This window comes from Pangasianodon hypophthalmus, chromosome 14 (assembly GCF_027358585.1).
Source record: "Pangasianodon hypophthalmus isolate fPanHyp1 chromosome 14, fPanHyp1.pri, whole genome shotgun sequence".
NCBI lineage: Eukaryota > Metazoa > Chordata > Actinopteri > Siluriformes > Pangasiidae > Pangasianodon > Pangasianodon hypophthalmus.
In genome coordinates, this window is record NC_069723.1 from 25,016,744 (window position 1) to 25,044,138 (window position 27,395).

The 27,395-nt window shown below is 40.0% G+C and overlaps 2 protein-coding genes across 7 annotated transcripts in view; both read right to left on the minus strand.

Moving 5' to 3' along the window:
- The window catches only part of LOC117595652 (zinc finger protein 420), a 33,755-nt gene extending 22,489 nt beyond the window's left edge, over positions 1 to 11,266 (minus strand). The window contains exons 1-2 of the mRNA XM_053239538.1: positions 5,216 to 11,266; positions 637 to 718 (exon numbers count right to left, since the gene is read on the minus strand). Of these exons, the coding sequence (XP_053095513.1) occupies positions 637 to 708 (72 nt within the window). The 5' untranslated portion in view covers positions 709 to 718; positions 5,216 to 11,266. The remainder of the gene's footprint in view (positions 1 to 636; positions 719 to 5,215) is intronic.
- A 3,175-nt stretch (positions 11,267 to 14,441) lies between these two features.
- On the minus strand, positions 14,442 to 27,364 carry LOC113524395 (gastrula zinc finger protein XlCGF26.1). Of its 6 annotated transcripts, none has more exons than XM_026910601.3 (12): positions 27,290 to 27,363; positions 26,753 to 26,848; positions 26,339 to 26,465; positions 26,129 to 26,200; positions 25,935 to 26,039; positions 25,746 to 25,856; positions 21,365 to 22,519; positions 20,603 to 21,211; positions 19,000 to 19,271; positions 18,554 to 18,621; positions 18,216 to 18,403; positions 14,442 to 15,940 (listed from the first exon to the last, which is right to left on the minus strand). In XM_026910601.3, exons 2-12 carry the CDS (start codon positions 26,822 to 26,824, stop codon positions 14,571 to 14,573), a joined length of 4,149 nt encoding a protein of 1,382 aa, XP_026766402.3. In that variant the 5' UTR covers positions 26,825 to 26,848; positions 27,290 to 27,363; the 3' UTR covers positions 14,442 to 14,570. The 6 variants fall into 6 exon arrangements, with proteins under 6 accessions (XP_026766402.3, XP_026766403.3, XP_026766408.3 ...); XM_026910602.3 differs by having other exon boundaries at positions 27,148 to 27,291; XM_026910607.3 differs by lacking the exons at positions 20,603 to 21,211; positions 21,365 to 22,519 and having other exon boundaries at positions 27,290 to 27,364.
- Positions 27,365 to 27,395: the final 31 nt, after the last annotated feature.

Here is a 27,395-nt window from a genome sequence, read left to right on the forward strand (position 1 = left end):
AGGAGAATAACCAGACAGCTTTGAGCTGACAGGCAGTCTATAGTAACTCAAATAATCACTCTGTACAACCGTGGTGAGCAGAAAAGCATCTCAGAACACACAACACATCCAACCTTGAGGTGGATGATTTTATGCATTGTGCTGCTGCCACATGCTTGGCTGATTAGATATCTGCATTAACATGCAGGTGTACAGGTGTTCCTATTAAACTGGATGGTGAGTGTATATTTGATGGAGTCTAAAAAGCATTCCTGTATGTCAGTCAGTATATGCTGTAAATATTCAAGTCAGTAAAATGTGGTTTATTGGTCTGAAACTTCTGAAAAGTCTAAACATTATCACCTGTTAATGATTACCAGGATAAACTGCAAGCTAGCAAAGAGGCCTAGTATTGTTTAATGTGATGTACTATACTGTGTTTAGTGGTTCAATTAATGGCTTAATGTGTTCTTTATTCATTATTAGTACATGAAATGTTTATAAATGTCTTAGAATTAAAATAGTCTCTTTCCATTATTTAAGTTAACAAATAGAAATGAAACATGTAACTGAACCAGTTAAATCTGTTCCTCCGTAAACACTGATCAATCTGTTCAAATATTTAGTTCAAAAGGGGATAAATATTTTTTTGTTTACCTGTGAGCCAGCAGGAGCCGGATTGTGTGCCATTTTTCGGAAACAGCTACGTTTGACATCTTCTGATTCCATTATGAGAGGTCTAAAAGTGTTGATATCGGTGATATTGACAAAAAGAGTGAACTAAGACACTTCATGCAAATCGTGAGAATACACAGTATTGTGCAAAAGTCTTAGGCACGTGTAAAGAAATGCTGCAAAGCAAAGACGCCTTTAAAAATGATAAAATTTAACATAAAATTTTCTACATAAAAAGCTTCTATAAACAGAGGTAAACTACGGAGCCCCGCACATGACATGTGGGAAAAAAAATTATATCATGGCCATGAATTAAGAATTCGTTCCCATGACTTATTAATACGTGAGCATGTTTTATAATTTCGTTCCCTTGTTTTAGGTAAATCGTGGCCATGTTTACCAATTCGTGCCCGCAATTTCCTAAATCCATCGTCCTTTTAAAACAAGGGAATAAATTAGTAAAACGTGCTCACGTTAACGTCTATTAATAAGTCATGGGAACGAATTCTTAATTCGTGTTCACGATATATATATATATATATATATTTTAACCTGCATGTCATGTGCGGGGCTCCGTAGCAAACAACACTAAACTAAAATGAAATATCTGGCGTGACAACCGTTTGCTTCAATATTCTCAGGTACACTTTGTGCAGTTTTATTAAAATATTTGCTATTAAGTTTTCTTAAGTTAATCTTGGAGAATCTGTCACTTCTTCTGGAGGCTGCTTCTGTTTTTTTTTTTTTTTTTTTTTTTTTTGCCCTCCAGGTAATCCTTAAGAGCCAGCATTAATTTTTTAGTCTAAAAAGTGATCTATTACGTAATACGTTACCTTCTTTAGTAACATACAAACATTTGTCGGTAACATATAATTTTTTTTTGTTGGAAAAGTGATGTTTGGATATCTTAAATGTTTTTTTTTTTTTAAATATACTCAATATACCTGAGAATTCTGAAGCAAATGGTTGTCACAGCAGATATTGTATTTTAGTTTAGTGCTGTTTACTACAGAGCCTCGCACATGACATGCAGGTAAACAAAGACAATATATCCTGGCCACGAATTAATAATTCGTTCCCATGACTTATTAATCGACGTTAACGTGAGCACGTTTTCCAAATTCATTCCCTCGTTTTAAAAGGACGATGGATTTAGGAAATTGCAGGCATGACATTTTTTTAACTGACTCAATAATGCAGAAGTCATAAAAACAAGCTAAGACAAAATTAGTATTAAAAAAAATTAGGTTGTATAACAGTCTTGCACAGCACTGTAATTTAAAAAGAAAGAGGGAGAACCACTATTCCAGTCAACTATCAGTAAAAAAAACATGATAGTGACAGGAATTTCAGTTCTTTCCAAAAAGTTCAGCAATTAGATCGGACTCTTTCAGCTCCCAAACAGTTCACTCCCATTGTTTCTTTTCCTCTTTCCAAAATCAGACTGTCTTTGTCTTTGCCAATCTACTGCAACAAAACGTCATTATGCTTCTTTGAAACTCTATCTAGATCATCGCAAACCCAGCAAGATGTTACATACTTGCACTCACAAACATAGTAAACATTTCTACATACATATTATTTTATTAAAGACCTTCTGAAAATGTTAAGATATTCAGCCTTAAAGTTACAGATGCTTATAAGAAGTTTTCCTGGATGTTTTACTAATCGATCTGCACAGTGTGTTTAATGACATGAGATGTACAGAACGCTAATTAATTACTATTTACACCACAGCGCTGCTGAATTCTGGACTCTGATTGGTCAGAAGGTGTTGATTAATTTTCTGTAACAGCAGCTCTGACAGTAGTGCAGGTTTATATTAATGAACTCGTTCTAATACGTTATCGTTTCTATAGTAACAGCTCGCTCGCAGGGACGCGTACGGCAGACGCTGGACATAAAAACCTGCATAATCGTTGATATGGCGAAGTTTTCTGTAACGTTTATGGAAGGAGTCTCCAGTGTCAGTGCTTTGTAATAGTCAAGTTTATGGACTCCTTCTTCGGGACAGAGTTGTTTACGCTTTTTTGTGGTTTCTCACTAACATGACCGGCTGTGATTTTCTTCGACTTATCAACATCAAGAGAGAGAGACAGAGAATGACGTGAGGTTGCTGTGACAGGGAATGACTGTTTATAGCTGCATTAACACAAGTGAGAAAAGGAACTAACTAATTTCAGAGACATAAACTAGTTTCACATAAAACACTTGAGGACATGCCGTTATAAGAAACAAATCAACTTTGGGATGGTTCATTAGGGACTCCTAATGAAGTCCTAAAGACCATATACATACGAGGGAGAACTCAAAAATTCCCAGAATTGTTAGAAAAAAACACTAGTGTTGTAAATCTTACAGCATTTCTCCTTTAATTCCCTTCAAAGTTCTCTCCTTGTGATGCGATACACTTTTCCCAGCATTCATTGTTATTGTCTTGATGTGCGATTTTTTTTTTTTGGATTTGGAGACATTGGCGTCTTCCACTGACTGAACCGTTGCTCGGTTTCAGGGTCATACCCGTAGATCCAAGTCTCGTCATCCATTATGACCTTTGACAGGAATCTCTCCGATGTTCTTTCAAGTCCTCACACACGAATTGTCTTTTTGATCGTTTGTCAGAAGGCGGGGAACGAATTTTCGCAGAGATTCGGCACATGCCAAGATCTTGCGTTAAAATCCGTCGTTCTGAACTCCAGGAAATGCCAGTGATCTTGTCTAACTCATCAACGCCACGACGACGATCCATTAAGACCGCTTCTCGAATTTTCTCAACTTTTTCCTGTGTTCAAGGATGGCCAGGACGCCGTGAATCTTCAATCTTCAAATGTTGCACGTATTAAAACACCTGTACCTCTTGTAGACTTTTTTTTTTTTCCTCCATAGTCTGTTCTTGAAAAGCTTGCTGTAGCATAGTCACTGCTTCGGCTGCAGTTTTATTGAGCGAAAGACAAAATTTCACACAAATTCTTTGCTCTTTAACGTCTGCCATGGAGAACAAAAATCGTCAAATTCATGTGCACAAACACCACACGCATCCACAAGGTATGACGCTACTCAGGAGACCGAACGCCACATTTCAAATTCCGGGAATTTCTGGGTCGCCCCTCGTACATACATCAACAACAGATCACTACCGATAAAAGTCTGAACTCTTAAATCATTCCTATAAAAAGGTTTCCTGTTCCTACGATATACAACGATATATTTTCCCATAATAATGACATGATATGTCGTAAAAACATTTTATTTTTGCCGTAATAATGAGATATTACACCACTAAAACGACATTTCTCCCCGTAATAACAATATATTATATCGTAAAAACGACATATTTTGTACGTGACAATGTATTTCTTAGTTTTTGTTTCATTCATCTACATTAATCAACCATATATATGGACTGGAACAGATGCTGTTGTGGAACGGTAAATGAAATCAGCTTTTCATGGCACGTTTAACCAAAATTTTAATTTTAATTTTATTAGCATTAAGCCATGTTGACAGGATTATTATTATTATTAATATGCAGACACTGCGTATTACGAATCAAACAGACCTATTGGAAGTGGCATTAATCCTTGTAGATGAACCAGACCGTTATGTAGCTTCCCATAACAGTATCTCATTATTATGAGAAAATATATCATTTTAATGATATAATATCTCAATTTTATGGGGAAAATATGTTGTTTTTACGTCATAATACGTCGTCATGACAAGATAACGTCGTTTTAAAGACATAATATCTTGTTATTTCTGTAACCATCAGTCTGAAAATACTTTCTAGACAGACAGAAATATGATTTGAGATCCTGTATTTCGGGATGTTAACTACCTCAGAAAACCCCCAGTCCAATTTTGGATTTAGTTCCTCAAATTTATATCAGATTCTTTACCTATTATTAATATTTTAATTCCATTTATGTCTGACATTGACACAAGAAGTCATCTTGGGCATATTTTGATTTCTTTGTCTCAAACCTAAACTTTACAATTTCACTTACACCACCTGAGGAGGTGTTTATGCTGAAACGCATGTTTGTTTGTTTTTATTTTGATTTACTAAGGATTTTTTTTTTTTAATTAATTCAATCATCAACTTTTAGTTCGTCATGGTGATGGAGTTAGAAAGCTATTTTCCAAATGACTGAATAATGAACTTCTCTAGTTTTGTTTACATGATTGAGTGTCGAGTTTGTTTTTAATGTATAAAAATATTCGTTAATAATAATATTAATAACGCTCAGCAATGTCAGCTAACTAAACAACTCAGCTACCTAATCATTAGCACTTGCTAAAAATCTACTCAAATTGTAGAAAAAAACCTAAATGCAACTAAAATTATATATTCAGCATTCATTTATATCTAAACAAGACGTTTCATCAAGGCTGAATCCCAAATAGCTTCCCATTGGCTATCAAGTGCACTTAATATGGCGTAGATGCCGTTACGTCATACCCTATGTAGTGCACTTCGACAGGAAGTAGAACTCCGTTTAGGATTCAGCCACCGATTGTTAGCCGAGTAGCAAAGCTAGCGCGGTTCGGTTTAACTCACCTGGATTTTTAAAGCAGAAGTCAAACATGAACTAGTTTCTACATTTAACTCGATCACATCTTATATTTTTTGTGACATGCTTTCAAAAATATTTTCATGCAGAAATAAGTACCATTAGCTGTGAGAAAAGCAGCTGGCTAATACACTCTAAAAAATGCAGCTCTTCTTCTTTGTGTTGGTTGGCATGGCAACTTTACGACTCATTACTGCCACCTACTGCGCTGGAGGTTTTAATAACAAAAATAAAAGTAAAGAAGATTAAAGTAAAGAAATAAAGTAAAATAACCCTAAAGCCCCTTACTCTAACAGTCTGTCTTATTCAATGCGCTAAAAATACTTAAAATACTTTTACTTCTATTGCTATAGAAGCTACGCTGTTAGTTTGCTTGTATGATTATAGCTTTTGTACTCAACTTTGATTTTTGATTTTTAATTTTTAATATTTAATGTATTCAGCTGACATTATTCCTGCTCCCACAGGATAATCATGTAGTGTTTTAATTACAGAATATTGTTCACTCAGGTTTTTAGCATTTACCCATTTATTTTTCATATCCATCTTCAATAGACGCTTTATCCTGGTCGATCCGAGTCAATCCCAGAAATGCTGGATATGAGGTGTAGTATTTTCATTATTAGTTAATGTTAACTAATATTAACTAACGTAAACTATTGAATCGTGGGAGCGAGAGACACATTCAGGAATTAAAGCTCGCACGACTTGAGTGTTAAGGGTGGCGCAAGAGCATAAAGGAGTCTTCAAACAAGAGAGCGCCCCGCAAAGTGGGTTGCTGAGATGTTGCTGCACATTATTTTAAGATGATTTCTGATTATTTAATCAGCCCTGATCAGCCCTCGGGAGCCCTCTCTGAATAAGGGCCTTGCCTTGCCTGCCCTGTAGCTACGCCTCTGACTGCAGGGAGCTCCAGAGGACATTTGCTGACTGCTAGAGCTTTTTGTGGACATCTGAATTTGATATTTAAACTCTCTGCATTTCAGGAGTCTCACATGTTGTTTATAGTGGCATCTTTTGATGCATTTGTGGATGCAAATTTGTCGATGTAACCCTAACTCTAACTCTAACCCTAACCCTAACCCTAGATCATTTCTGGAAAAAGAAATTAAAGGACATTTTAGAAATTACAGTGAAATGAAACAAAAACACAACTATGACACAACCAGTTATCATGCAGGTATCTGAAGGAAACCAACAAGGTCAAACAGCAGGAATGTTTGGAATAAGGTGTAGCGAGGACCCAGTGGAATATTTTCTCAGGCAGTCCAGAGTACATTGCTTTAATACTGCTTTTAACAACAAGTGTGAAATCTAACAGAGGAGCCCCTTATTTCAATCAAATGAATAATTAATAAAAGTCCAGAACCAGCAAACGGTGGCTGCTTCTCACTGCTTCTCAGCTCCCGGAAAGAGGCAACAATCCCCACCAGTGCAAGCGCATCTCACAGAGAGAATATCAAGCCCCAGCCCAAACAACAAACCACTATCCAAACTAACCCTGGACTCCAATGAGCTGCTGGAGACAGGCCAGAATTGGCATGCTTCAGTGTACATAATGTTAATTAATCCATTGGCACTGGCTTCTGCAGTCCAGATCACTGGGACTCTTCAGGTGTACATGTCCCCACAGCTTTACTACTACACTGTGGTGGTGGTAGTCACTTCAAATCTGCTAATTCACAGTACTCTAATGTCAGATCCCACAGAGTTTGGCAGCTTACTGATGGAAAATCCAGGACTTGCAAGATGCCACTTCATCATGCTCATTAATTACAGACTTTGTAAGTATTTCTGGCTGAGCATAATAAGGAACAGGAGGTTGACACATGAGCACTAAGAGCATCATAGCAAAGCCACCAGAGTGATTTCACATGCCATCATTAAAATGAAAACAGAGGCTCACTTCTGCCACAGGTGTGCCACTTGCCAACAAACTGCACCCTGTAAACTGCAGGAGGGCTGCGTGAGGCCTGACCCAAAGCTAGAGAAAGCCAATGTACAAGGGAGTAGGAATGGGGTCTGGGCAGCTCTGTAGTGAGGACGCACTTCCAACCAGACTGCCCCAATATGGAAGAGTTCAATACTCAAGGGGGTATATATTTGGCCTTAGCGGATTCATGCTGCATGCACACCTTGATGCACCAAAGCCTGATTCAAGACAAGAAATTGGAAAGTTGTTGGGAGGGATGAGTTCGGACCAGACTCTGACCCCACTTAGAGACCATTTCTCCCTGTTCCAAAGAGCAGAAGTTGAAGAATTTTCAGGGGATCTCTCTCATGCCAGGTGTACACCCTTTATGGAATACCAAACTTAGTTTCCCCCTAGCTTGGTCATGTGCACCCAGCCATATGCTTGCCTGAACACAATGAAAAGGTAGTTCGGCAGGAATTAGGGAGGAATTACAGATGAAAGTAATATACTACAGGATGGGAGTCGCACAGTGACTGGCACAGCTGTATTGTACTTGTGGGACAATCCATTTCAGAATCAGTAAGAACATTTTGCAGGCCAGATCACACCAAGGAGCCTACAGTGTGTAATGGAGTTATACGGTGGCCAGCATTATCAGTGAATTTAGCTCGGGTTGAAATGCCTGTCCTTGGAAGGCTATCTTAAAAAACCTCAGCCAAAAGACAGTTGAAGTGGTTGAAGCACTACAGAATGATGATACGATTCAGCTTATCTCAACCTAAGTTCCGTATTTACTATTACTTTTTTAATCGATGTATCTCTGATCAACAAATAAGATTTCACGAGTATGTTTTCAGCCCATGCCCTCCCACTCCCACCTCCGCAAGTATTTTTTTTCCTTTTAGGTATGTTTGGTTATGTGCGGTGTGAAACCAATGATGGGGCTGCAAATCACCCCTGTTGTCTTACAGAGATAGTCATCATCTTCAGATTCTTCCTCTTTTATAGGCTTCTTCAGGAATATTTCATTGTGTTCATCCACAATGATGACCTGTCTCACAGAGCTTGATGTTTCTCCACCTAAAATTTAATTACAGGTATTTTAAATAAAACCACATCAAGTAAAACTGTGAAGCAAAGCACAAAAATGAGGGGGAAGTAGTCGTTTTGGGAAAGACCCTGTCACAATTCTGCCTGGTGTGACTGAGACACCAAACCTACAGAGGTAGTCGAATTCTTCAGTGTTCTTCTTTTATAGACTTTTTCAGGAGATCTTCATCCTGTTTGTCCACAGGAGTGATGTCTGTCTGAGATTTTGATGTTTCTTCACCTGAAAATTGATTTGAATTTAAATACCATCAAGTAAAAAATGTGAAGTACAAAACATAAAATAGAGGTGTGAATTGTGAAAGCTGTCCAGTCACAAACTAAGACTAAAAAGACTAAAAGGTGTGATTTAGTCCACCCACTAATCTGCCCTTTTGTCTTACAGAGATAGTCTTCTTCAAGTTCCTCTTTCGTTACAGCCTTCTGTTGGTCCATGTTGATGAAGCCTCCACTAAAGCTTAATGTCGTTCCAGATGAAATGGTATAATTCTGCCTTCACACACAAAAAATTATAATACTTATTCAACAAAGAGTCTCAAAGCATGCTCAAAGTATGCATTGGGCTTCTTGTATCTATTCTTGGCTTGGTAAGGTGGACTTCTGGGTCTTAGTGTACTCTCTGCTTGGCTCTGATGACTTCAGCATTGTTTAGTGTGTATGTTTGTAAATTGCCAATTAATTCTCTCAAGTGTGTAGTCAAGAATGGTTCAGGTTTCCCCAAGGTCTGAGTTGTGTGTAGGTCTTACTCTGATATATTGAGAAAATATCCACTAGAGGCACCTGAGATTATGGTTATCCTTTCTATCATAACCCTGTTCAACCTATGGTTGCCACAGACTGGACTTCTGTCTGGCTCCGTTCTTATTTCTTTTGGCTAAGAATATGCTGCATGCAACAAGTTGTCTCTCTTTCTGACCAAAAGAGACCATCAAGATCATAACCAGGATGGCTTTTAAACAGCATATACCATACAAAAGATCCTTTTCGCTGCTACTGAGAAGTTTCAACATCTGATTGGTCCTCAACCTCCTTGACCTCTCAGCAGCCTTCATTACTGTCAGTCACAAGACTCTCCTGTCCATCCTCATGAGTCTTGTGGATTGATTCGTTCCTTGTCTAATTTTTATTCTTTTACATAAAGACCTTAGAGATTTTGAGTCAAAATGGACAGTGCTATATTATTATTATTGTTGTTGTTGTGTGTACAGGTATGTTTGTGATTTACACACCAAGTGGACAGGTATTGATTTCTTTATGTCAAATCTAAACATCTCAATCAAACCTGTACCCGCTGAGCTGGTTAAGTTTTTGCACCAGTATGCAGTGGAGTAATTTAAATTGTATTTATTTAAATTGTATTTGCGCATGGTGAGGGAATTTGTAAGAAAATCTACACAGACTACACAGACAAATCTACACAACTCCACACAGTTCATGTTACCATACATGATGTTCTTTAGGCAAGTCAATTAGCACATCTACTTTGTTCACCTCAGAGCTAATTTCAAAACAATCAGTTAGAGACAGATTTATTTCATCTTTAATTCACTGTATCAGAACACCAAGCTGTCTGTCTCTTTAAACAGTTTGGTAGATTACAGAAATTTATGTAATGACTTTTAAAAGCTTCTGATTGGCCAGTAGTCATAATTAGGAGTTAACAGGAGCGCACCTGTGGCTGTAAAAGGGCCTATATTTAGAGTCAGTGCCTTTTTGCCCTTGATGACATGGGAACATCCAACCAACTCATCTAAGATCTCAGTAAAGAAAACTGTGGAAAAAAAATTGTGGACTTCCACAAATCTGGTTTCTACTTAGAAGCAATTACCAAACAACTGAAGGCACCAGGAATATCTGTATAAACAATTGCATGCAAATATAAAAAAACTTGGGAGCACATAGACACTGCATCATACAGGAAGGAGGCACAAATTAACTTAGATGGATGAATGAACTTTGGCCTGAAAGGTTCAAATGACCCCCAAGACAACAACAAAGGATCTGAAGAAGTTGGAGGCAAGTAGGTACATCCACCATTAAGTGAGTCCTACATCGCCATGGCCTGAAAGGCTGTCACATAAAAAAGCCAGCCCTTTGGAGGAGTGTATTCAGGTCTGATGAAACAAAAATATAACTGTTTGGCCTTAATGATCAGCGCTATGTATAAAGGGAAAAAGGGTGAGGCTTTTCATCCCAACTGTGAAGCATGGGGGTGGCAGCATCATGTTGTGGGAATGTTCTGCTGGAAACGGGACCAATGTACTTCAGAAAACAGATGGCATGATGAGGATGAATGACTATCTGGCGGCAACGATAGCTCAGTGATTAAGATGTTGGCCTACTGATTGGAAGGTAATGAGTTCAAATTCCAGCACTACCAAGCTGCTACTGCTGGGCCCTTGAGCAAGGTCCTTAACCCTCAACTACTCAGTTGTATAAATGAGATAAATGTAAGTCGCTCTGGATAAGGGCATCTGCCAAAAGCCATAAATGTAAATCTAGAAATACTGAAGCAACGCCTCAAGACATCAGCCAGAAAGTTAAAAGCTAAAACTTGGTTGCAATTGGTTCTTCCAGCACTACAATGATCCTAAGCAAACCACCAAAGTTGTAACAAAATTACTTAAAGACAAAGTGAACATATTGTAGTGATCATCACAAACCCTGACCTGAATCCCACAGAAGATTTGTGGACTGAACTGGAAAGTGTGTCTGAATAAGACAACCCACATACCTGACTGTTGTGAGAAGGTTGTGGAAGGCTACCTCAAGGAATTGACCTCAAGCAATTAAAAGGCAATGCCACCAAATAATAAAGTGTATGTAAACTTCTGACCCACTGAAAATCTGATACACTAAACAAAACCTGAAATAAATCTGTAATATCTCTCTAATATGAAATGTGTGGAGTTGTGGAAAAATTTAGATTTTTTCATGTCTTTAGGTATATGTAAAATCTTTAATATAAATTTAATGTTAATTAGCTAGATAGCTAAAAGCTAGACATAGTAGCTATCAAGTAATGCTACTTAGAAAACATTAATGGTCAATCTTGACATAATTCTGAAATTTGTCAAATCAGATTTGAACTGTGGTCTTGCTACCATTTCACCATGCTACATGAAAATGTGCACCATGGATTTTTTTAAAACCAGCAGAAATAATGATAAAAGGGAAAAACTTTATTTATTTATTTTTTGTTTGTATTGCCATCTTCTCACCCACTTCTCACTTAGCTTTTTGTTCTTCTGTTATTACTTCCACTTAGCTTTTCTATTTTGCCTCAAACTATTCCAGAAACTTCCTTTTTAGTACTAAATGTATTCTGATTATTCTGTTTGCTCCATAGAACTATGCTTAATTGCATTCAATTAAATACAAAATAAATAAAACCTTAACAGTGCTCATTAGTCCACAATATAGCAGTTAGAGTCCTCTAAAGTCCTCTCAAGAGATGTCCTGGCATGGTAAACAAAGTTTCCAGAGTAACGGGACGTGCAGAGAAATGGGGTGGTGAAAATCACCTGGATACTTTCTTGTGAGCAGTCATGCTGAGACCTTCTAACAATGTCGCATAGTGATGCAATATTTTGGAGTAAACATCACAGTCATACAGCCATCTTTCCCTACAACGTTCTCACTGAGTCAGTGAGAGATCCGAATGACAAGGAATGCTGGTGCTTATCTGGGGTTCATAGAATAGAGACGACTGCTGCACCCACACCACTGGGAAGGGCAAGGAACCCTCACTCTCTGTCGAGCTACACATGCTACTTCTGAGATGCCAGTGATCCTGATGCCCCTTCTGCTCCTCCTTGCTGCTTGACCCATCCTGATGCCCTACTTCCGGTTGAGTTCGCTCACTGTTGCTGGGGCCCCATATGAATGGTCTGAAGAACCATTTGGTTTGCTGGGGATAGTGCCACCTGGGGGCTGTGGAGATGGCTTGGGGATCTCGTATGGGGAGCTGTACTGTAATGGCTTGGGACTGCGATTGCTGTAGTGGCTTTGGGGCTGCGGTTGCCACGAACACTTTTGTACTGAGGACTCCATCAGTGGACGGTGGATAGATTTTAACCAACCGGACTTCTTGCAAAAACTGTGATGAATTTATTGGTTGCACAATTGCACTATTTGTCCATATAGTACACAATAATAGAAGGGATTTATTTATAACCGCACTATCCGTTGCACCCAGATGAGGATGGGTTCCCTTTTGAGCCTGGTTCCTCTCAAGGTTTCTTCCTCATATCATCTCAGGGAGTTTTTCCTTGCCACCGTCACCTCTGGCTTGCTCATTAGGGATAAATTCACATATTTACAATATATTTTTTGTGAATCCATTTATTTCTGTAAAGCTGCTTTGTGACAATGTCCATTGTTAAACGCGCTATACAAATAAAATTGAATTGAATTGAATAGAACCTTGAGAAGGTACTGTAATGCCCATGTAACAGCAGCACAGACTGCCTGGAGAGGAACACCTCTAAATAATATCCAGTAGGTGGAAATGCTCCTCGTCAAGTGGGACATCACAGTAGACTATGCGTCTAGCCCACCTAGAGGCTATGATGTCCACCACCCATTGGGCCAGTACTGGATTCAACCAGAAGATCACCTCAGAGTGGTCTAGCCACGAAGGAAGCTTACTGCCACAACATATCCCCACTCTTTTTCCTGAAGTGAACGCTAGAAAAAAAGCAGCTTTCAGTCTGTATCTTGCATAGGCAGGTAATGAAGGACCTTAAGGGACTGTAGCACAAGGGGTAGATCCCAAGTCAAGTGCTTAGGGAATCATGGTGGATGGAGGCACACTGCCCCTTTAAGAAGTGCTGTAGTTAGTTTATGAGCCCCAGAAATATGCCATCTAGTAGGTGCTATGGTGCACTGTGGTGGCTTTCACATACTTTTTCACATGCTGTTAGGATAAATGGGGACTTGCAGCTCTCTTGCAGTCTCTGAAGAAAAGTTTAATTTGTGCTGGTTGCACTGGCTCTAACCAATGAGGTGCACAACATTCATGAAACAGCTTTTATCCCTGTAGAGTCTCTTGCATTCAGGAGTGTTTTGGACTGCAAGTTCCTGAGCTGGCAAATCCCAACAAGGGGCCAAACCATTAAGCACAGGGTTCTAAATCACTCTGTCCATATGGGACAGTAGCTCTGCTCAGAGACTAAGCTGCCATGGTACTCCAACCAAAAGCAAAGGCACTCGTGTTAACCAAGGTCTCTGCCCACCTCTGGAATTAGAGGAGAAAAAGTATATAGTAAATGGTAAGGCCGTTCATGGGGCAGTATATCCTGTCCCGGAGGACCATCTGGCTTTGCAAAGGTGAACCACAACAGTCAATGTGTTGATCTGGCTTTAGAGAAGAGTTCGACCTGCTCTTTATCAAAACCTTACCCAGGTATGGGTTACCATTTCTGGGAGCAGGCACCACTGAATGTACCATTTTACAGCCCTGGCAGATGAGTTTCTCTCAATGTGGCTAACCAGGGAAACCAGCTGTCTAAGTACAATAGTACTCTGATGCCACAGGTCAGCTAGATGGCAGGGGATGTGGAATATTCCTACAAAACATGCTGATAAAAAAAAAATCAGTCCGTTGGGAAGATGAAGAAAGATACGCTCAGCAGAAAGTAAAAATAGTCTCTCGGCACAAGTTTGTGGGGAACAGTATGGTGAGTGAGGAGCTCAGAATAAGGCAAGCATCATTACAGTTGAAGCTAACAGAAGCACTGTGGCATTCTATGAAAAAAGGCATTCGTAGTGTATAAAAAATACACTAACTGCAGTAGAAGAGATAAGAGGAGGCTATCCCTAGCTATGGAGGACAAGCTACTCATAGCTCCAACCAAAGTTACAAAGTGCTAAGCAGATAAAATAACTCAACATGGTATACATGTGCGCAGACATAAAAAAAAATGGCTGTATGACCATCATGTTTATTGCAAATATTGCATCATATGCCACAACTTTTTAACTTTGTAATATCTTTACCTAATGCAGAAAGTAACTGTACCTGTCTATTATGGTCAGTTTTGGTCTATTATGATCTTCCACACCTGCAATCAAAAAGTACAGGTTCTTTATCAGTCTAGAGAATAATTAAGAGTATAGCAGAAGGCAGATCTTTTTCCTAGAAAGCTCTCTCAGCTATGGAACAGCCTTCCAATGAGTGAGACACAATCTCAATTAAGTCTGGGTTGTTTATTCAGTCAGGCATATTCAGAATATTGGGTTATCTAAAATATATAGTATGAAAAATGGTAGATTTGAAGGGAAAGTGAGGGTCTATCAATGTATCAAATTGTTTAACCTTAAGTCTCTTGTATAAAACCCTCCCCACACTCTGAGCTGTAGTATGGCTTTTCTCTTGTGTGAGTGTGCTGGTGTTTTTGGAGAGTACTCAGCTGTGTAAAACTCTTCCCACACCATGAGCACTGATATGGCTTCTCTCCTGTGTGAATACGCTGATGTGATTGGAGAGTACTCAGGTGAGTAAAACTCTTCCCACACTGTTCGCAGTGGCACAGCTTCTCACCTGTATGAACACGCTGGTGTAGATGGAGATTAACCTGTTGTGTGAAACTCTTCCCGCACTGTGAGCACTGATACGGCTTCTCTCCTGTGTGAATGAGCTGGTGTCTTTGGAGAATGCTGAGCCGTGTAAAACTCTTCCCACACTGTGTGCAGTGACACGGCTTCTCTCCTGTGTGGACACGTTCATGCAGCTGGAGATTAACCTGCTGTGTGAAACTCTTCCCACACTTTGAGCACTGATACGGCTTCTCTCCTGTGTGAATGCGCTGGTGTATTTGAAGGGTACTCAGCCGGGTAAAACTCTTCCCACACTGTTCACAGCGACACGGCTTCTCTCCTGTGTGAACGCGCTGGTGTAGTCGGAGATTAACCTGTTGTGTAAAACTCTTTCCGCACTGTGAGCATTGATACGGTTTCTCTCCTGTATGAATACGCTGGTGTCTTTGCAGAGTACTCAGTCGAGTAAAACTCTTTCCACACTGTGAGCAGTAAAATGGCTTCTCTCCTGTGTGATTGCGCTGGTGTAGCTGGAGACTAGTCTGTTGTGTAAAACTCTTCCCACACTCTGAGCACTGATACGGTTTCTCTCCTGTATGAATGTGCAGGTGTCTTTGGAAACTAGTCTGTTGTGTAAAACTCTTCCCACACTCTGAGCACTGATATGGCTTCTCCCCCTTGTGAATGCGCTCGTGTAGCTGGAGATTAGTCTGTCGGGTAAAACTCTTCCCACACTCTGAGCAGTGATACAGCTTCTCTCCTGTGTGAATGCGCTGATGTATTTGGAGATTAATCAGTCTACTAAAACTCTTCCTACACTGTGAGCACTGATACTGCTTTCCTGTTGTGCGAGTCTGCTGGCATTGTAGTGAGTAACTTGTGTGAGTAAAACTCATCCCCCAGTCTGAGCAGTCATGGATTTCTTTCTGCCCATAAGAGGTGTTAGTACAGGGAATATCAGAGGACATTTGCTCACTAATGGAGCTTCTCTTGGACATCAGTTTATCGATTTTAATCCCTCCAGATTTCAGCAATCTCACATATTCTTCAGAGTGGCATCTTCTGATGTGTTTGTAGAGATAAATTTGAGATGTATAAGAAAATGGACACAAAGAGCAGGAGAATGCTTGCAATGGTGCACTGTTCATTTCTGGAGGATAAAATTGAAAGAAGCGTTAGAAATCAAAGTAGATTGGAACAATATATGAAACAATTTTCTTAGGAACTATGGATAATTTATTATTTTCCCAGAAAGCCCCACCCAAACAGAGTGTCTTTAAGGGAAATGAATAATTGACTAAAGTTAATAGATAAATCCTTCATTGCAAACTGCCATCTGCTCCCATCGTACCCCACCCCGTCGACAAGTGTCCTGTGAGTGCGCCCTCATGGATCTGGTGGGGCTGCTACCACATTTGGCCAGAGGGCATGAATACAAATTGGTGCTTCTCGACTACGACACCTGCTACCCCCAGGTCAGAGCTCCTCTTCAGCTGGGCAGGCATTCCTTGTAAGGGGCAATGCCTGTGATTAAACCATCTCCCTTCTTGTGGGTCACTGAGCATATGTGGCAAATAGAACAGCACACAGTGAGGATAGGTCCCCCATTAGATGTCGGAATTTGATACCTACCCCGTGGTCAGGATGGATAAACTCATAGAACACCTGGCAAGGTTGCGGTGATATCTTAACTCTTACTTCAGTGGTATTGGCCAGATTAAGACAATGTTTAGAAACTCTGGAGCTGGACTACCCACCAACCTAGGAAAATTCCTCTGGGCTTATTACCTGGGGAATTAGATGGACCCCCTCAAGACAACTGGAAAAAGAAACAGGTTTCCCATAAACAAGAACTAAAAAAAAGAGGTACATGCTTTGGTGGTTTGTGCCTAATTTCTTCCCTCTCTACTGTGCCCCTGGTTAGAACTCCATAAGAAAGAACAACCGGAAAAACTAAAGTGGAGTCCTGTAGCTTATCCTGCCCTCAGAAGTTTAAAAGAAGCCCTGATATCAGACCTAGTGCTCATTAAACCCGACTTCAGACGAACATGTCGGAAACAGATGTGGGGGCCATTTTTTCACAACACAGTAAGGGCACCCAAGGTCTTTATTAGTCATAAACTGTCACCCACAGAACAGAATTGTGGAGCTGATAAGGGGAGGTTCATTCAATAAAGTGGACAGTCGAGTATCTGCGTTACTATCCCACCAGAAGACCCTTTATCCTCGGCAGTGCCTGCTTATTTAGTCAGGGAACACCAACCCCCCAAATCATCAAGTGGTACTTGGCACTACAGGTTTTTTGCATCCAGGGTCAGGTACCATTGTGGCTGTGCAGAGGAAGGGTACCACTGCCCAAGGAAGCCGTCACCATGAGTACATCACATGGGACTGATGCTCAATCAGCATCTCAAACGACACCTTGTCTGTGAAGGACTGATTTTGTGAAGGTGAGTAGAATATAAAGGATCTGTAATGCCAGTAAGAGACATAACTGCACTTATCTTGTGTGTTTTCTCACTCATCCATTGAACAGAGCCTGCTGAAGAGAACATCTCTTCGGCCTGACACTGGAAACATAGCCAGGCCAAGCATGATCGAACACTGCACAATTCAGCACGTCGTGAACATCAGTTATAAAACTATATCCTAGAAAATAACTGTAGAGCCACCAGAAGGACATGGTGGTTGCAGCTAAGAACTGTGTCAACTATTTCCAAGATGATGTAAAACAAGAGAATTGCACGAGTTAGCTGGTTCAGGAAGGTGTATGACAATGAATCCAACCCAGAGGACTGGGTGGATTTGATGGTAACATCCAGAGGAGAGTGGACTCAACATGGAGTCCTGGTAAACAGATCACCAAGCCAACACTCTGTCTGATGAAGTGAAATGCTCAAACATAGGTACAGTTAACATCCCCCTGAAGAAAGTGCCTTCCTCAACAGGACAAATAAGAAGCATAGAAGGCCACAAAGCAGGGATGCACCTATGGGAATAGGTGGCAAACAAAACCCTACAGATTACAGATCGGGAAGAAATTTGCATATACTGTATATACCTATATATACACCTAACTGCATGTAGTACCTGATTTCATAGGATAATAACATGGCACATAACACATTCATGTCTTGCAGTAACTGGAAAGTAATGTGTGGTAGTTCATTGATTGGTACAAGAACAGCCTTAACAAGAACAAGCGATGATTTTGAAACCCAAAATGTCCAGTCTACATTTTTGTTCCTAAACTTCGAATCTGGTGTAGTAGTGTTTTTGCTCAGTACGTCAGTCTGCTACTGTATCTTGGTCAAAAACATTTGGTGAAACATTTTGTTCTGATCCTAATCTTTAGTTCTAGTTAAATATTTTTTAAAAATAGCTTGCTAGATTGGAATACTGTGCAGTGAATATGAAATGATCACCAATTGTGGACTTTTTGTTCCATATGTAGTCAAACGTAGGGTCGAGATGTTTGGCGTACTCCTCTTCATACCACACCAAGAGCTCCTGCCCTGGTTTGATGGGTTTACAAGAACGGTAGAGAATCCCTCCTTGATACTGGAATGCCACTAGATTGTTCTCTTCACCATTAGTAGAGCAATTCACATACCTGAAACCATGAGAGAAAGATACAAGCACATGTTAAAGAGACAAAAAAGGTTATGTGAGGGGGAGAGAGATTTATTTGTGGCATGGGGAAGACTATGACAATGACTAGACCACGATCCATGCAGGTAGATTTCAACATGGCATTCCTCACCTCATCCAGTTAGCATGTGTGTCTCTCTTGGCATCTATGTATTCCTCACACTGTCTGCTCTTGTATATCTGTGGAAAAAAATGTTAATATACTTTATACGCTTACGATTCATCTATTAATACAATAGATGCCTTCAAATTATAAAAGAATAACTTTATGGGCTGAAGGACAAGCCCTGCAATAACCTGTTACTACTTGAGGGCTAGGTGTGTGTGTGTTGATGTAAGCCCGTCATTACACACAGCTAAGAAGCTGCCCATGTTTATGAAGCAGAGTGTTTTTTTCTTTCTGTTTCATTTCCCTTGTATTAACATGCTATGACATGAGCTGCAAACAAAGCTCACATGCAATCTCAACCTGAGTCCACTGTGTTCCTGAGCAGAGTCTGCTGTCATTTTCACATATCTACAACCCATTTAATTTTCTTTAAATGTTGTAATACTCACCACCCAAGAGTAGACACTGTTCAAGGCTTCTTCTCGGTCTACCAGATCTCCCTGGTAGGGTCCAAAGTGCACACCAGCTGGAATAGTCTCTCCTTTATTAAACACTCCCAGGCCTGCGTCAGGAATGTCAGACTTCTGAACCACTAGACCGGGAGGAAGGGTTTGTCTGGCTCGGTCAGTGACCCCCATAGGAACAGGGGTATCAGGGATGAAGAAAGCTGGACCGTGAACTTCACACTCATTAATGAAGAAGCATCTGCAGTCCTCACAGTCTGGAAGGAGATGATGCAACAGTAAGGTAAGAAAGCCAAGAACCCATGCCCATATTGATCAAACATCCTTTATTTTTACATATAATTTAGATTTCTAAAATTGTCATTGTTTACCACAATCACAACAGGAGACTCATTCATGTTCTGACATCACATTCTGTGGGTGTGTTCCATATACCTGGAATCCCTCTGCTGCATGGTTCTATTTTAACCCTTTAACAGGCAAATAATGAAACACTTTTTTATTACATTATGTTAATTCTTATGTCAACATTTCATTTAATTTTTCACTCATTAGATTAGGAGTTGTAGGACATCTACAGGCCGGTTGAGCAGACTGTTTAAGGTAGCAGTTGAAGAATATATTGAAAACAATAGACCAGTAATACAGCTTTACTTTTGCAACTATATATTTAATGAATTTTGAATGTAAACTTCAAACTTCAAAACAAGCAAAGCAAAATGCAACTTCAAATACAGCAGTATAAAACATAATCCATACCCTAAACATAGCTGGACTCTTCATTCTACATATTTTACATTCCGCATGTTACAGAGAAAAACATAAAATACATAGTGCTTGTGAATTTTTAAATCAGAAGATGCAGATTAATTTTCAATAACAGCATGAGTCTGATGATAATCCTGGCTGTAACATAAATGACAGATTTATATGTTTCTATTGCAACAGCTCATTCAGAGGGCCTTATATTACTTTCAGGTTTCTCAGTAAAATGACAACCTGCATTTATTTTCCCTTCAAGAGAGAAAGTGGTGACAGAATGACTGTTTATAGCTGCTATAACATAAGTGAGAACATGAATTAACTTGGCTTGCAGATGTTCCATAACATTTAATGTAATAAGTGGCAAATCGCTGTGGTATAAGCGGAATAACACACTTCTGACTGTTCGGTTATACAAAAATAATCAACTCTAGGGTGGTGACAGTCCCAAGTAACACCATTGCAGCACGGATTATTTTCGTATAACAGTACGGTCTGTCTTGCGTTATTCCTTAGGTAATAAATCTGAAAAGATAACATGCAACTTTTTAAAAATATAGGATATGTGCTTATAGAATAATCTGAATTTCATTCATTCATTCATATATACAAATTAATTTTGTGAAAAACATTTAAACATATTTGAAAACAACTGGCAATTTAAATATAAAAAAAAAAAAAAAAAACAAGAACAATAACATACAAATTAGCTCCGTATACAATCCCTTTCACTTCTGATGGAATGCAGCAAAGCAGTTGTTCATGCTGTTCAGGCACAGGAACACCTGTCCACCACAGCACTTTATACACTTCCAGCGTGACATACCTTTGGGACACAATTTGCATCTCCCCCGCTGGTAAGTATACACAGGCCAGTGACCGTAGCCATCATAGCGGACATCGGGTGGGGGCTGAGATGATCTTGCCTTCGGTCTGTTGCTTAGACTGGTACTGACACTCAGTGGTTGGCCAACCTTTGAGGGTTTGTTGACGGACTTCAGCGTGTTGGCCACAGACAATCGAAATTTCTTCAGAGGAAGAGGATTTGCTTCAAGGAGGGTGCAGTCCCTTTTGTACACTAGCCATGCATTGCATATGCTGAGGTCAAGAATATAGCCAAACAGGGGAAGATACCACCGCTTGGACTTCATTGGCGATTTGTACAGGTTGATCAGCATGTCCGAGAGGTCAGCGCCGCCCGTGGACTTGCTGTAAGTTGATATCACGGCTGGGCAAGGGACATCACACTTGCGCTTGGACCCCTTGTTGAACTTTCTGATGTTTTCCAAAGGCTTCACTCCACATGCATTGCTGAGCAACGTGACACACTTGCTGTTGAACCATTTTACTGCAATTATGCCATCTGAAGAGCAGAATGAGTACGTGCCACATCCCTCGTTCTTAAGATCACGGTCAGAGGCCAAGTTTGCGCCACCTTCAAGGAAGCATGATAACAATAAAAATGATTCCAAAAGCATAAGACTGTTATTAAGAATTTATTTTGAATCATTTTGACAATTCTACATATGTTAACTATGTACTAAGGTATGGAGAACATGTTGCATAATACATGCACAAATAGCATTACCTGTGTGTTTTTCATGGACTACTCCCACACACCTCACTCCAAGATTGTCTTTTAGGGATTTCACCAAGTCATAGCTGGTGAAGAAACTGTCACAGAAGACAACTGTGGACTCCGGTTCTTTGATGGTTTTGCAGAGCATGGAAACAACCCTGGCCCCAAAAAGGTCCGTGTCATCATCTGTGGTCACATTGAAGAAGGTTGTGCTCCCTTGATAGAGAAGGAAGTCATGGATGATTCCTGATGAGCTAGCCCGGCAAAACAACTTAAAACCCCACCGGTCAGGTTTGTTCGCAATGTGCTGGCGTAGGTTGCCTGCTTGGGTGCCTTTGTATGTCACCGTAACTTCATCTACATTTTGTGTGTTTGTGGCTGGAATACGCAAACACTGCTCACGTAACATGTCAAAGAGAGGCCTGATCTTGTGGAAGCGGTCAGGGCTGCTGTTTGTGTGGGAGTTATCATTGAAATGGAGCCACCTGCGAATGATCTTGAATCTCTTCATATGCATTGTGTCGGCCACAGCGGGAAAACGAGAATCAGCGTGCCAGTAGTCATCGAGAGTAGGGAATGCAAAAACTCCCATGAAAAGAAGCATCGACAGAAACTCTTCCATTTCATGCAAGGTTGTGTTAATGGAGGACCCATTACACTGAGCTGAATAAAGATTTGTCTGTTCCACAATGTGTGACACCATCTGGTCTGTGAAGAACATCTTAAAATACTGATAAGGGGAAAGAATTTTTTCAGGAGTCGGGAAGACGGGTTCAGGAACTTCAAAGGATGATATGTCTTTCTTCTTCCAGATTCTTCGTTCTTCTTTAGAGGCCAAGGGAAGGGAGACAGAATCATCAGGACTAGGAAGATCAACAGTCACTTTTGAAGGTGTTGACGTACTTAGTTCCACATTGGAAGGGACAACTAGAAGAGTATTCCTGCAAATTCGTTTTTTTGGACGTCCAGAAGACCTAGGTGGAGAGTTCTCCAAAAAGAATTCTGCTTTCCGCTTCCCTTGTTGTGGGACAAAATCTGGGTCATCATCATCATCATCACCTGAGTCCCTGATACTGTCTACCTCAGATTCATATGGATCTGCTGGCAGTAAAGAAACTTCAGCTTTTTTCCTTTTGCCATACAATAAGCTCATATCCATTGTACCTGAGAGGAGAGTAAGTTTTACATTAATGCTACATTACAAATTGATACTGAACTTCCTACTTTCAATATACTGTACTGAATCTACATCTGGATTTGATAACCAATAAAATGATAGAAAAGCAAGCGTTCACAACCTAACTACGGCTTTACAAAAGCCTAACGGGATCAAACAATAATAAGTGATCAAAAAAGAGAACAAATGATGTCTTACAAGTAACTTCAAGTAAACATACCAAACATCATTGATCAAAAAAAAAAAAGCGATGGATCAAAAATATCAAAAATGATAAGTCCACATGTAGGGACTGCAGTTCTGAGGGTTAATTTGCCTGATGCCTTTATACAAAGCGACTTAAAATTTAGACAACTTTTTAGATATATTTTTGGCCCCTTTTTAGATAATCACTGTAAAACAACGAGTGAATTAAATTTTATGTTTGTGGACTTACTAATAAATCACAGCTCACAGCTGACTGACAGCTAGCAGTGAACTCCTGATAAATCACATCAGTTTAGCAACTTATCAACCAACTAATCAATACATTTTAACACAACTCATAGCTATATACGGGGGCATGGCTGTACAAATCATACTTTCATAATGTCAAAACAAGGCTTGTTATATTATTACTTACCTTTAACATTTTACCTCAGTAACTTGATTGCTGAGGAGTAGCTCTAGTGATAAACATACGGTCTTCATTCCGGTTTCAAAGTCCCATTTTAAAAACCTGAAAGTGCCCCTCTTGTGGATATATGATACAAAAAAAAAAAAAACCACTCACTACAATCCCTTTCGAGACGAATTTAGGAACACTACATGTCTGAAATTCCAGCGATAGATGCATGTAACCAGTTGTTTGAGCAGCATCTCTCTCTCTCTCTTATAAACTTCAAGTCAAAAATGACACACATATTCTCATCCTGAACAGTTGTTTGGATGGTTAAATCTTTTAGCTTACCTTTAATAAAAAAGATTCTACTTAGAAGCCCTGTGCTCTAGGGTTCCCCTCAAAAGAATAAACCCAATAAATCCTTTAGGGTACTAGATAGAAGTATTTTCTGTAAGTGTAGACAGAATCTCAGTGATTTAAACCCTAATCTAAAGCATTAGACATATTACATAGAGGGCTTTCTCTCAAACCCTGCTGTATTTGCCTCATTTTTTAGTTCAACTGGGGAGTTGAGAACACATCTAATACATACTCTGGTGTGAATGTAACTGTGGTTCTATGAACCATGGATAACCACCAGGGCAGAAAGAATATCCTGTAAGAATTTTAACCCTGTAAAACCTGGACAAAGTGCATTGTGACATCCAGGTAACAGCTCCATAGACTTCCTGGGCATGCATTTAAGTAATGCTTATGAAGATGAGATGGCTTGTGGAGTAGCATATCACATTAGTGTCTGTTTTGATAAGGTAGCCCCTCACGTTTTTCCTCTGTGACGAATGAAGTTGGTCTGATCGAGCTTATCAAGAGAGCACCACATATTCCAATAGTTTTACTGAAGTACCTGCTAGAAAATAATAAGCATCTGCTCGAAATCAGAACCATGGAGTATGAAGGTACACTATATGGACCTCTGACCATTACGCCCATGTGTGTTTCTTCTCCAAACTATTACCACAAAGTTGGAAGCACACAACTGTATAGAATGTCTTTGTGTGCTGTAGCATTACAATTTCCCTTCACTGCAACTTAGAGGCCCAAACCTGTTCCAGCATGACAATGCCCCTGTGCACAAAGTGAGCTCCATGAAGACATGGTGTGTGAAGGTTGGAGTGGAAGAACTCGAGTGTCCTGCACAGAGCCCTGACCTCAACCCCACTGAACACCTTTGGGATGAACTGGAACACCGACTGAACCCCAGACCTCCTCGACATCCCAACATCAGCGCCTGACCTCACTAATGCTCTTGTAGCTGAATGAACACCGGGGATGCACATAACGTTGCCTGTATTGCGTACCTCGCCACTTCAGAAAGGTTGTAATCTTACTGGCTACCTCAGGGTCAAAGGCAGGACTTGTGGCATACTCGCTTGAATTCTGTGCAACGTAGGAAGAATAGGTAGTTAGTAAGGAAACGCAAATAATAGATGGTGAGGCCAGTCATGGGTCAGCGTATCCTGTCCCAGCAGGCAAAAACCACAAGTGGTAATGTTTTGATTTGGCAAAGTTAAAGAGGACCACTTCTCTGCAGCACCTCTGTAGAGCCCTGGCATGGAGTTGCTCTTAGAGAAGCTAACTGTGGATGGCTCCAGAGATCCACAAAGGAATCAATTCAGTAAGGCATTCACTTGGGCAGCGCATATGACAAGCAAATTCAAGCTGCAGGCTTTGGGTCGGATTTGATTCTGAATCAGGGTCACGATCTGTCAGCAAGGCATGGCATATCAGCTCAGGGGATGTCTGAACTGTACACTGCATCTCTAAGCTCAATGCCAAGGCAGTGAGCACATAAGGGGCAGTGAGCTTCCAGGGGATTCAGACCCACCATCAAGGGGTTCATTACGTGGTGGAAAATCCAACTCCAGCGCCAGAGCTGTGAATTAACAGATCCGACTAATGTAGCAGACTCTGCAATGAACACCAATAACGCGAGGGATTTAACCGTTTGTGCCAGAGCTCCACCAGTCAACAGATGGTAGGGAATGTGGGCAAAACTCTGAGGAGATACAACTCCAAGATACAATCTGACCAGGTGGAGAGATGAGGGAAGAATGGAATGGATGGACATCCTACTTCAGTTCCTGTATGCACGTTACAGGAACCCCACTGAGAAAAAGAGAGATTTCCAAGAGAACTCTAGTGCGGTGTGATTGCAGTGAGAAAGGCAATTGATGCTGAATGAAACCATCTGCAAGAAGTAAACAGCTATTCGTTTTTTTGGTTTATTTTTTACACAAGCTCCTAAACTGAACTACTCGGTGCAAACTGAGCCAAAGGACAGAGCTGTAGAAATACGATTTAGGATATCCAGACTGGACTGTAATTTCTACGTGCACTTGCCCAAACTTTGTTTACCTTTTCACATTGCAGTGAATAAGAGTTCAACGGAATATGTTCAGCCCTGCCATTGCCACACCCCTAGGCAAATGCTTTTTTGGTTTGTTAAATTATGCAATTAGCAAACAAACCAAAAGTATAAAATTCACTTTGATGCACAATTAGAAGTCTTACAGGGTCCACACTGGAATCTAATGCACCCCTTGTTGTCTTACAGAGATAGTTGTCATCTTCAGGTTCTTCCTTTTTTACAGGCTGCATCAGTAACACTTTGTCGGGTTCGTCCACAATGATGACTCGTCTCACAGAGCCCGATGTTTCTCCACCTGTAAGTTCATTATTGGAATATAAATACAGTAACCTCGAGTAAATTTTAAAGGACAAAATGCAAAACTCAAACTTACAAGGGTAGCCGTCTTCTTCAGGTTCTTCTTTTATAGGATTCACGAGTTCTTCATCCTGTTGGTCCACAGGAGTGACGTATGTCTCAGCTCTTGACGTTTCTCCATCTTAAATTTTAATTTATCAAAATTTTAATAATGAAATGAGCCTCATTAGGCTAACACATTTCAACACAAGCATCGCCACAGATTCTTACAGAGGTAGTCATCTCCGTCGGGTTCTTCTTTTTTTACAGACGCTCTGTAGACAGGTCTTGATGTTTCTCCACCTGAAATTTAATTAGGATTTAAATGCTGTAAAAATGTGAAGTATAAAACACAAAAAAAAGTAGAAGTGATTGTAAAAGTGGTCCAGTCACAAATTCCACGAGCCCCAGACTGGACTCTAATGAGACTAGTGGTCTTACAGAGATCATTTTCATCTTCAGGTTCTTCTTTCTTTACAGCATTCTGTTGGTCCACGTTGGTGTCGAGTCCCCCAGAGCTTAACGTCTCTCCGTATGAAGTTCTACAAGTCTGCAATTCTTCGCATAGCTAATGAATGACCGAAAAGCAGTAATACTTATTCAGCAAAAAAGACAGTCTGGTCTGAAGTCTTTAACAGCTTTATGTTCTTTTACACTCCTCATCACACAGATCTGTACAAATTACCAGCTATTAATGATTGCGAAATAGGCAGCAAATCAAAAATCACATCTCTCACGCATCGCATGAGAAACCCACGCACTTAAAACCCAAAAAGTATTGGATATATGCTTGTTGTAAGAACTTATAATACACATACACATACATAATACATAATATACATCACTGTTGTTTACCTGTGAGCCAGCAGGAGCAGGAGTGTGTGCCAGCTGCAGGAAAGAGCTGTGTTTGACCTCTTCTGTTTCCATTATAACAGCTCTATAATATCATATCTGTGATTTAGGGGGAAAAAGGGGCACAAATAATGATCAGCTTTAAGCCCAGACACTTCACTTCACCCAAGAAAAGTTTATTTTGGATTATTACAACAGAATAAATGTTGGTCTTTTTCTATCTATGACTTAAAATAGTTCTAATGTTCATTAGAAGGTAGACTGTGCAATGCCTTTTTTTTTTTAAAATATAACATCTTAAATAAGCATAAAGACCACAAGGCACTATTAATTTGCACTGAAAACAAAGTAAACATTTCCACATTCATGTTCAGCTTGCAAGCCTGGCTTTAACTCACCCTGATTTTTAAAGCAGAACACAAACATTAACTAGTTTTTATATTTAAATCGATCACATCCTATTGTTTTGTTTAAAAAAAGAGAAATCTTTCCATGTACAGGTGATTAACATTAACTAGAGTGTAAAGTAAAAAAAAAGACCTGCTGCTATTGCTGCTTCTTCTTCTTCTTCTTCTTCTTCTTCTTCGTCTTCTTCTTCTCGTTATTTTTGTGGTTGGCATGGCAACTTTATGGCGCATTACCGCCA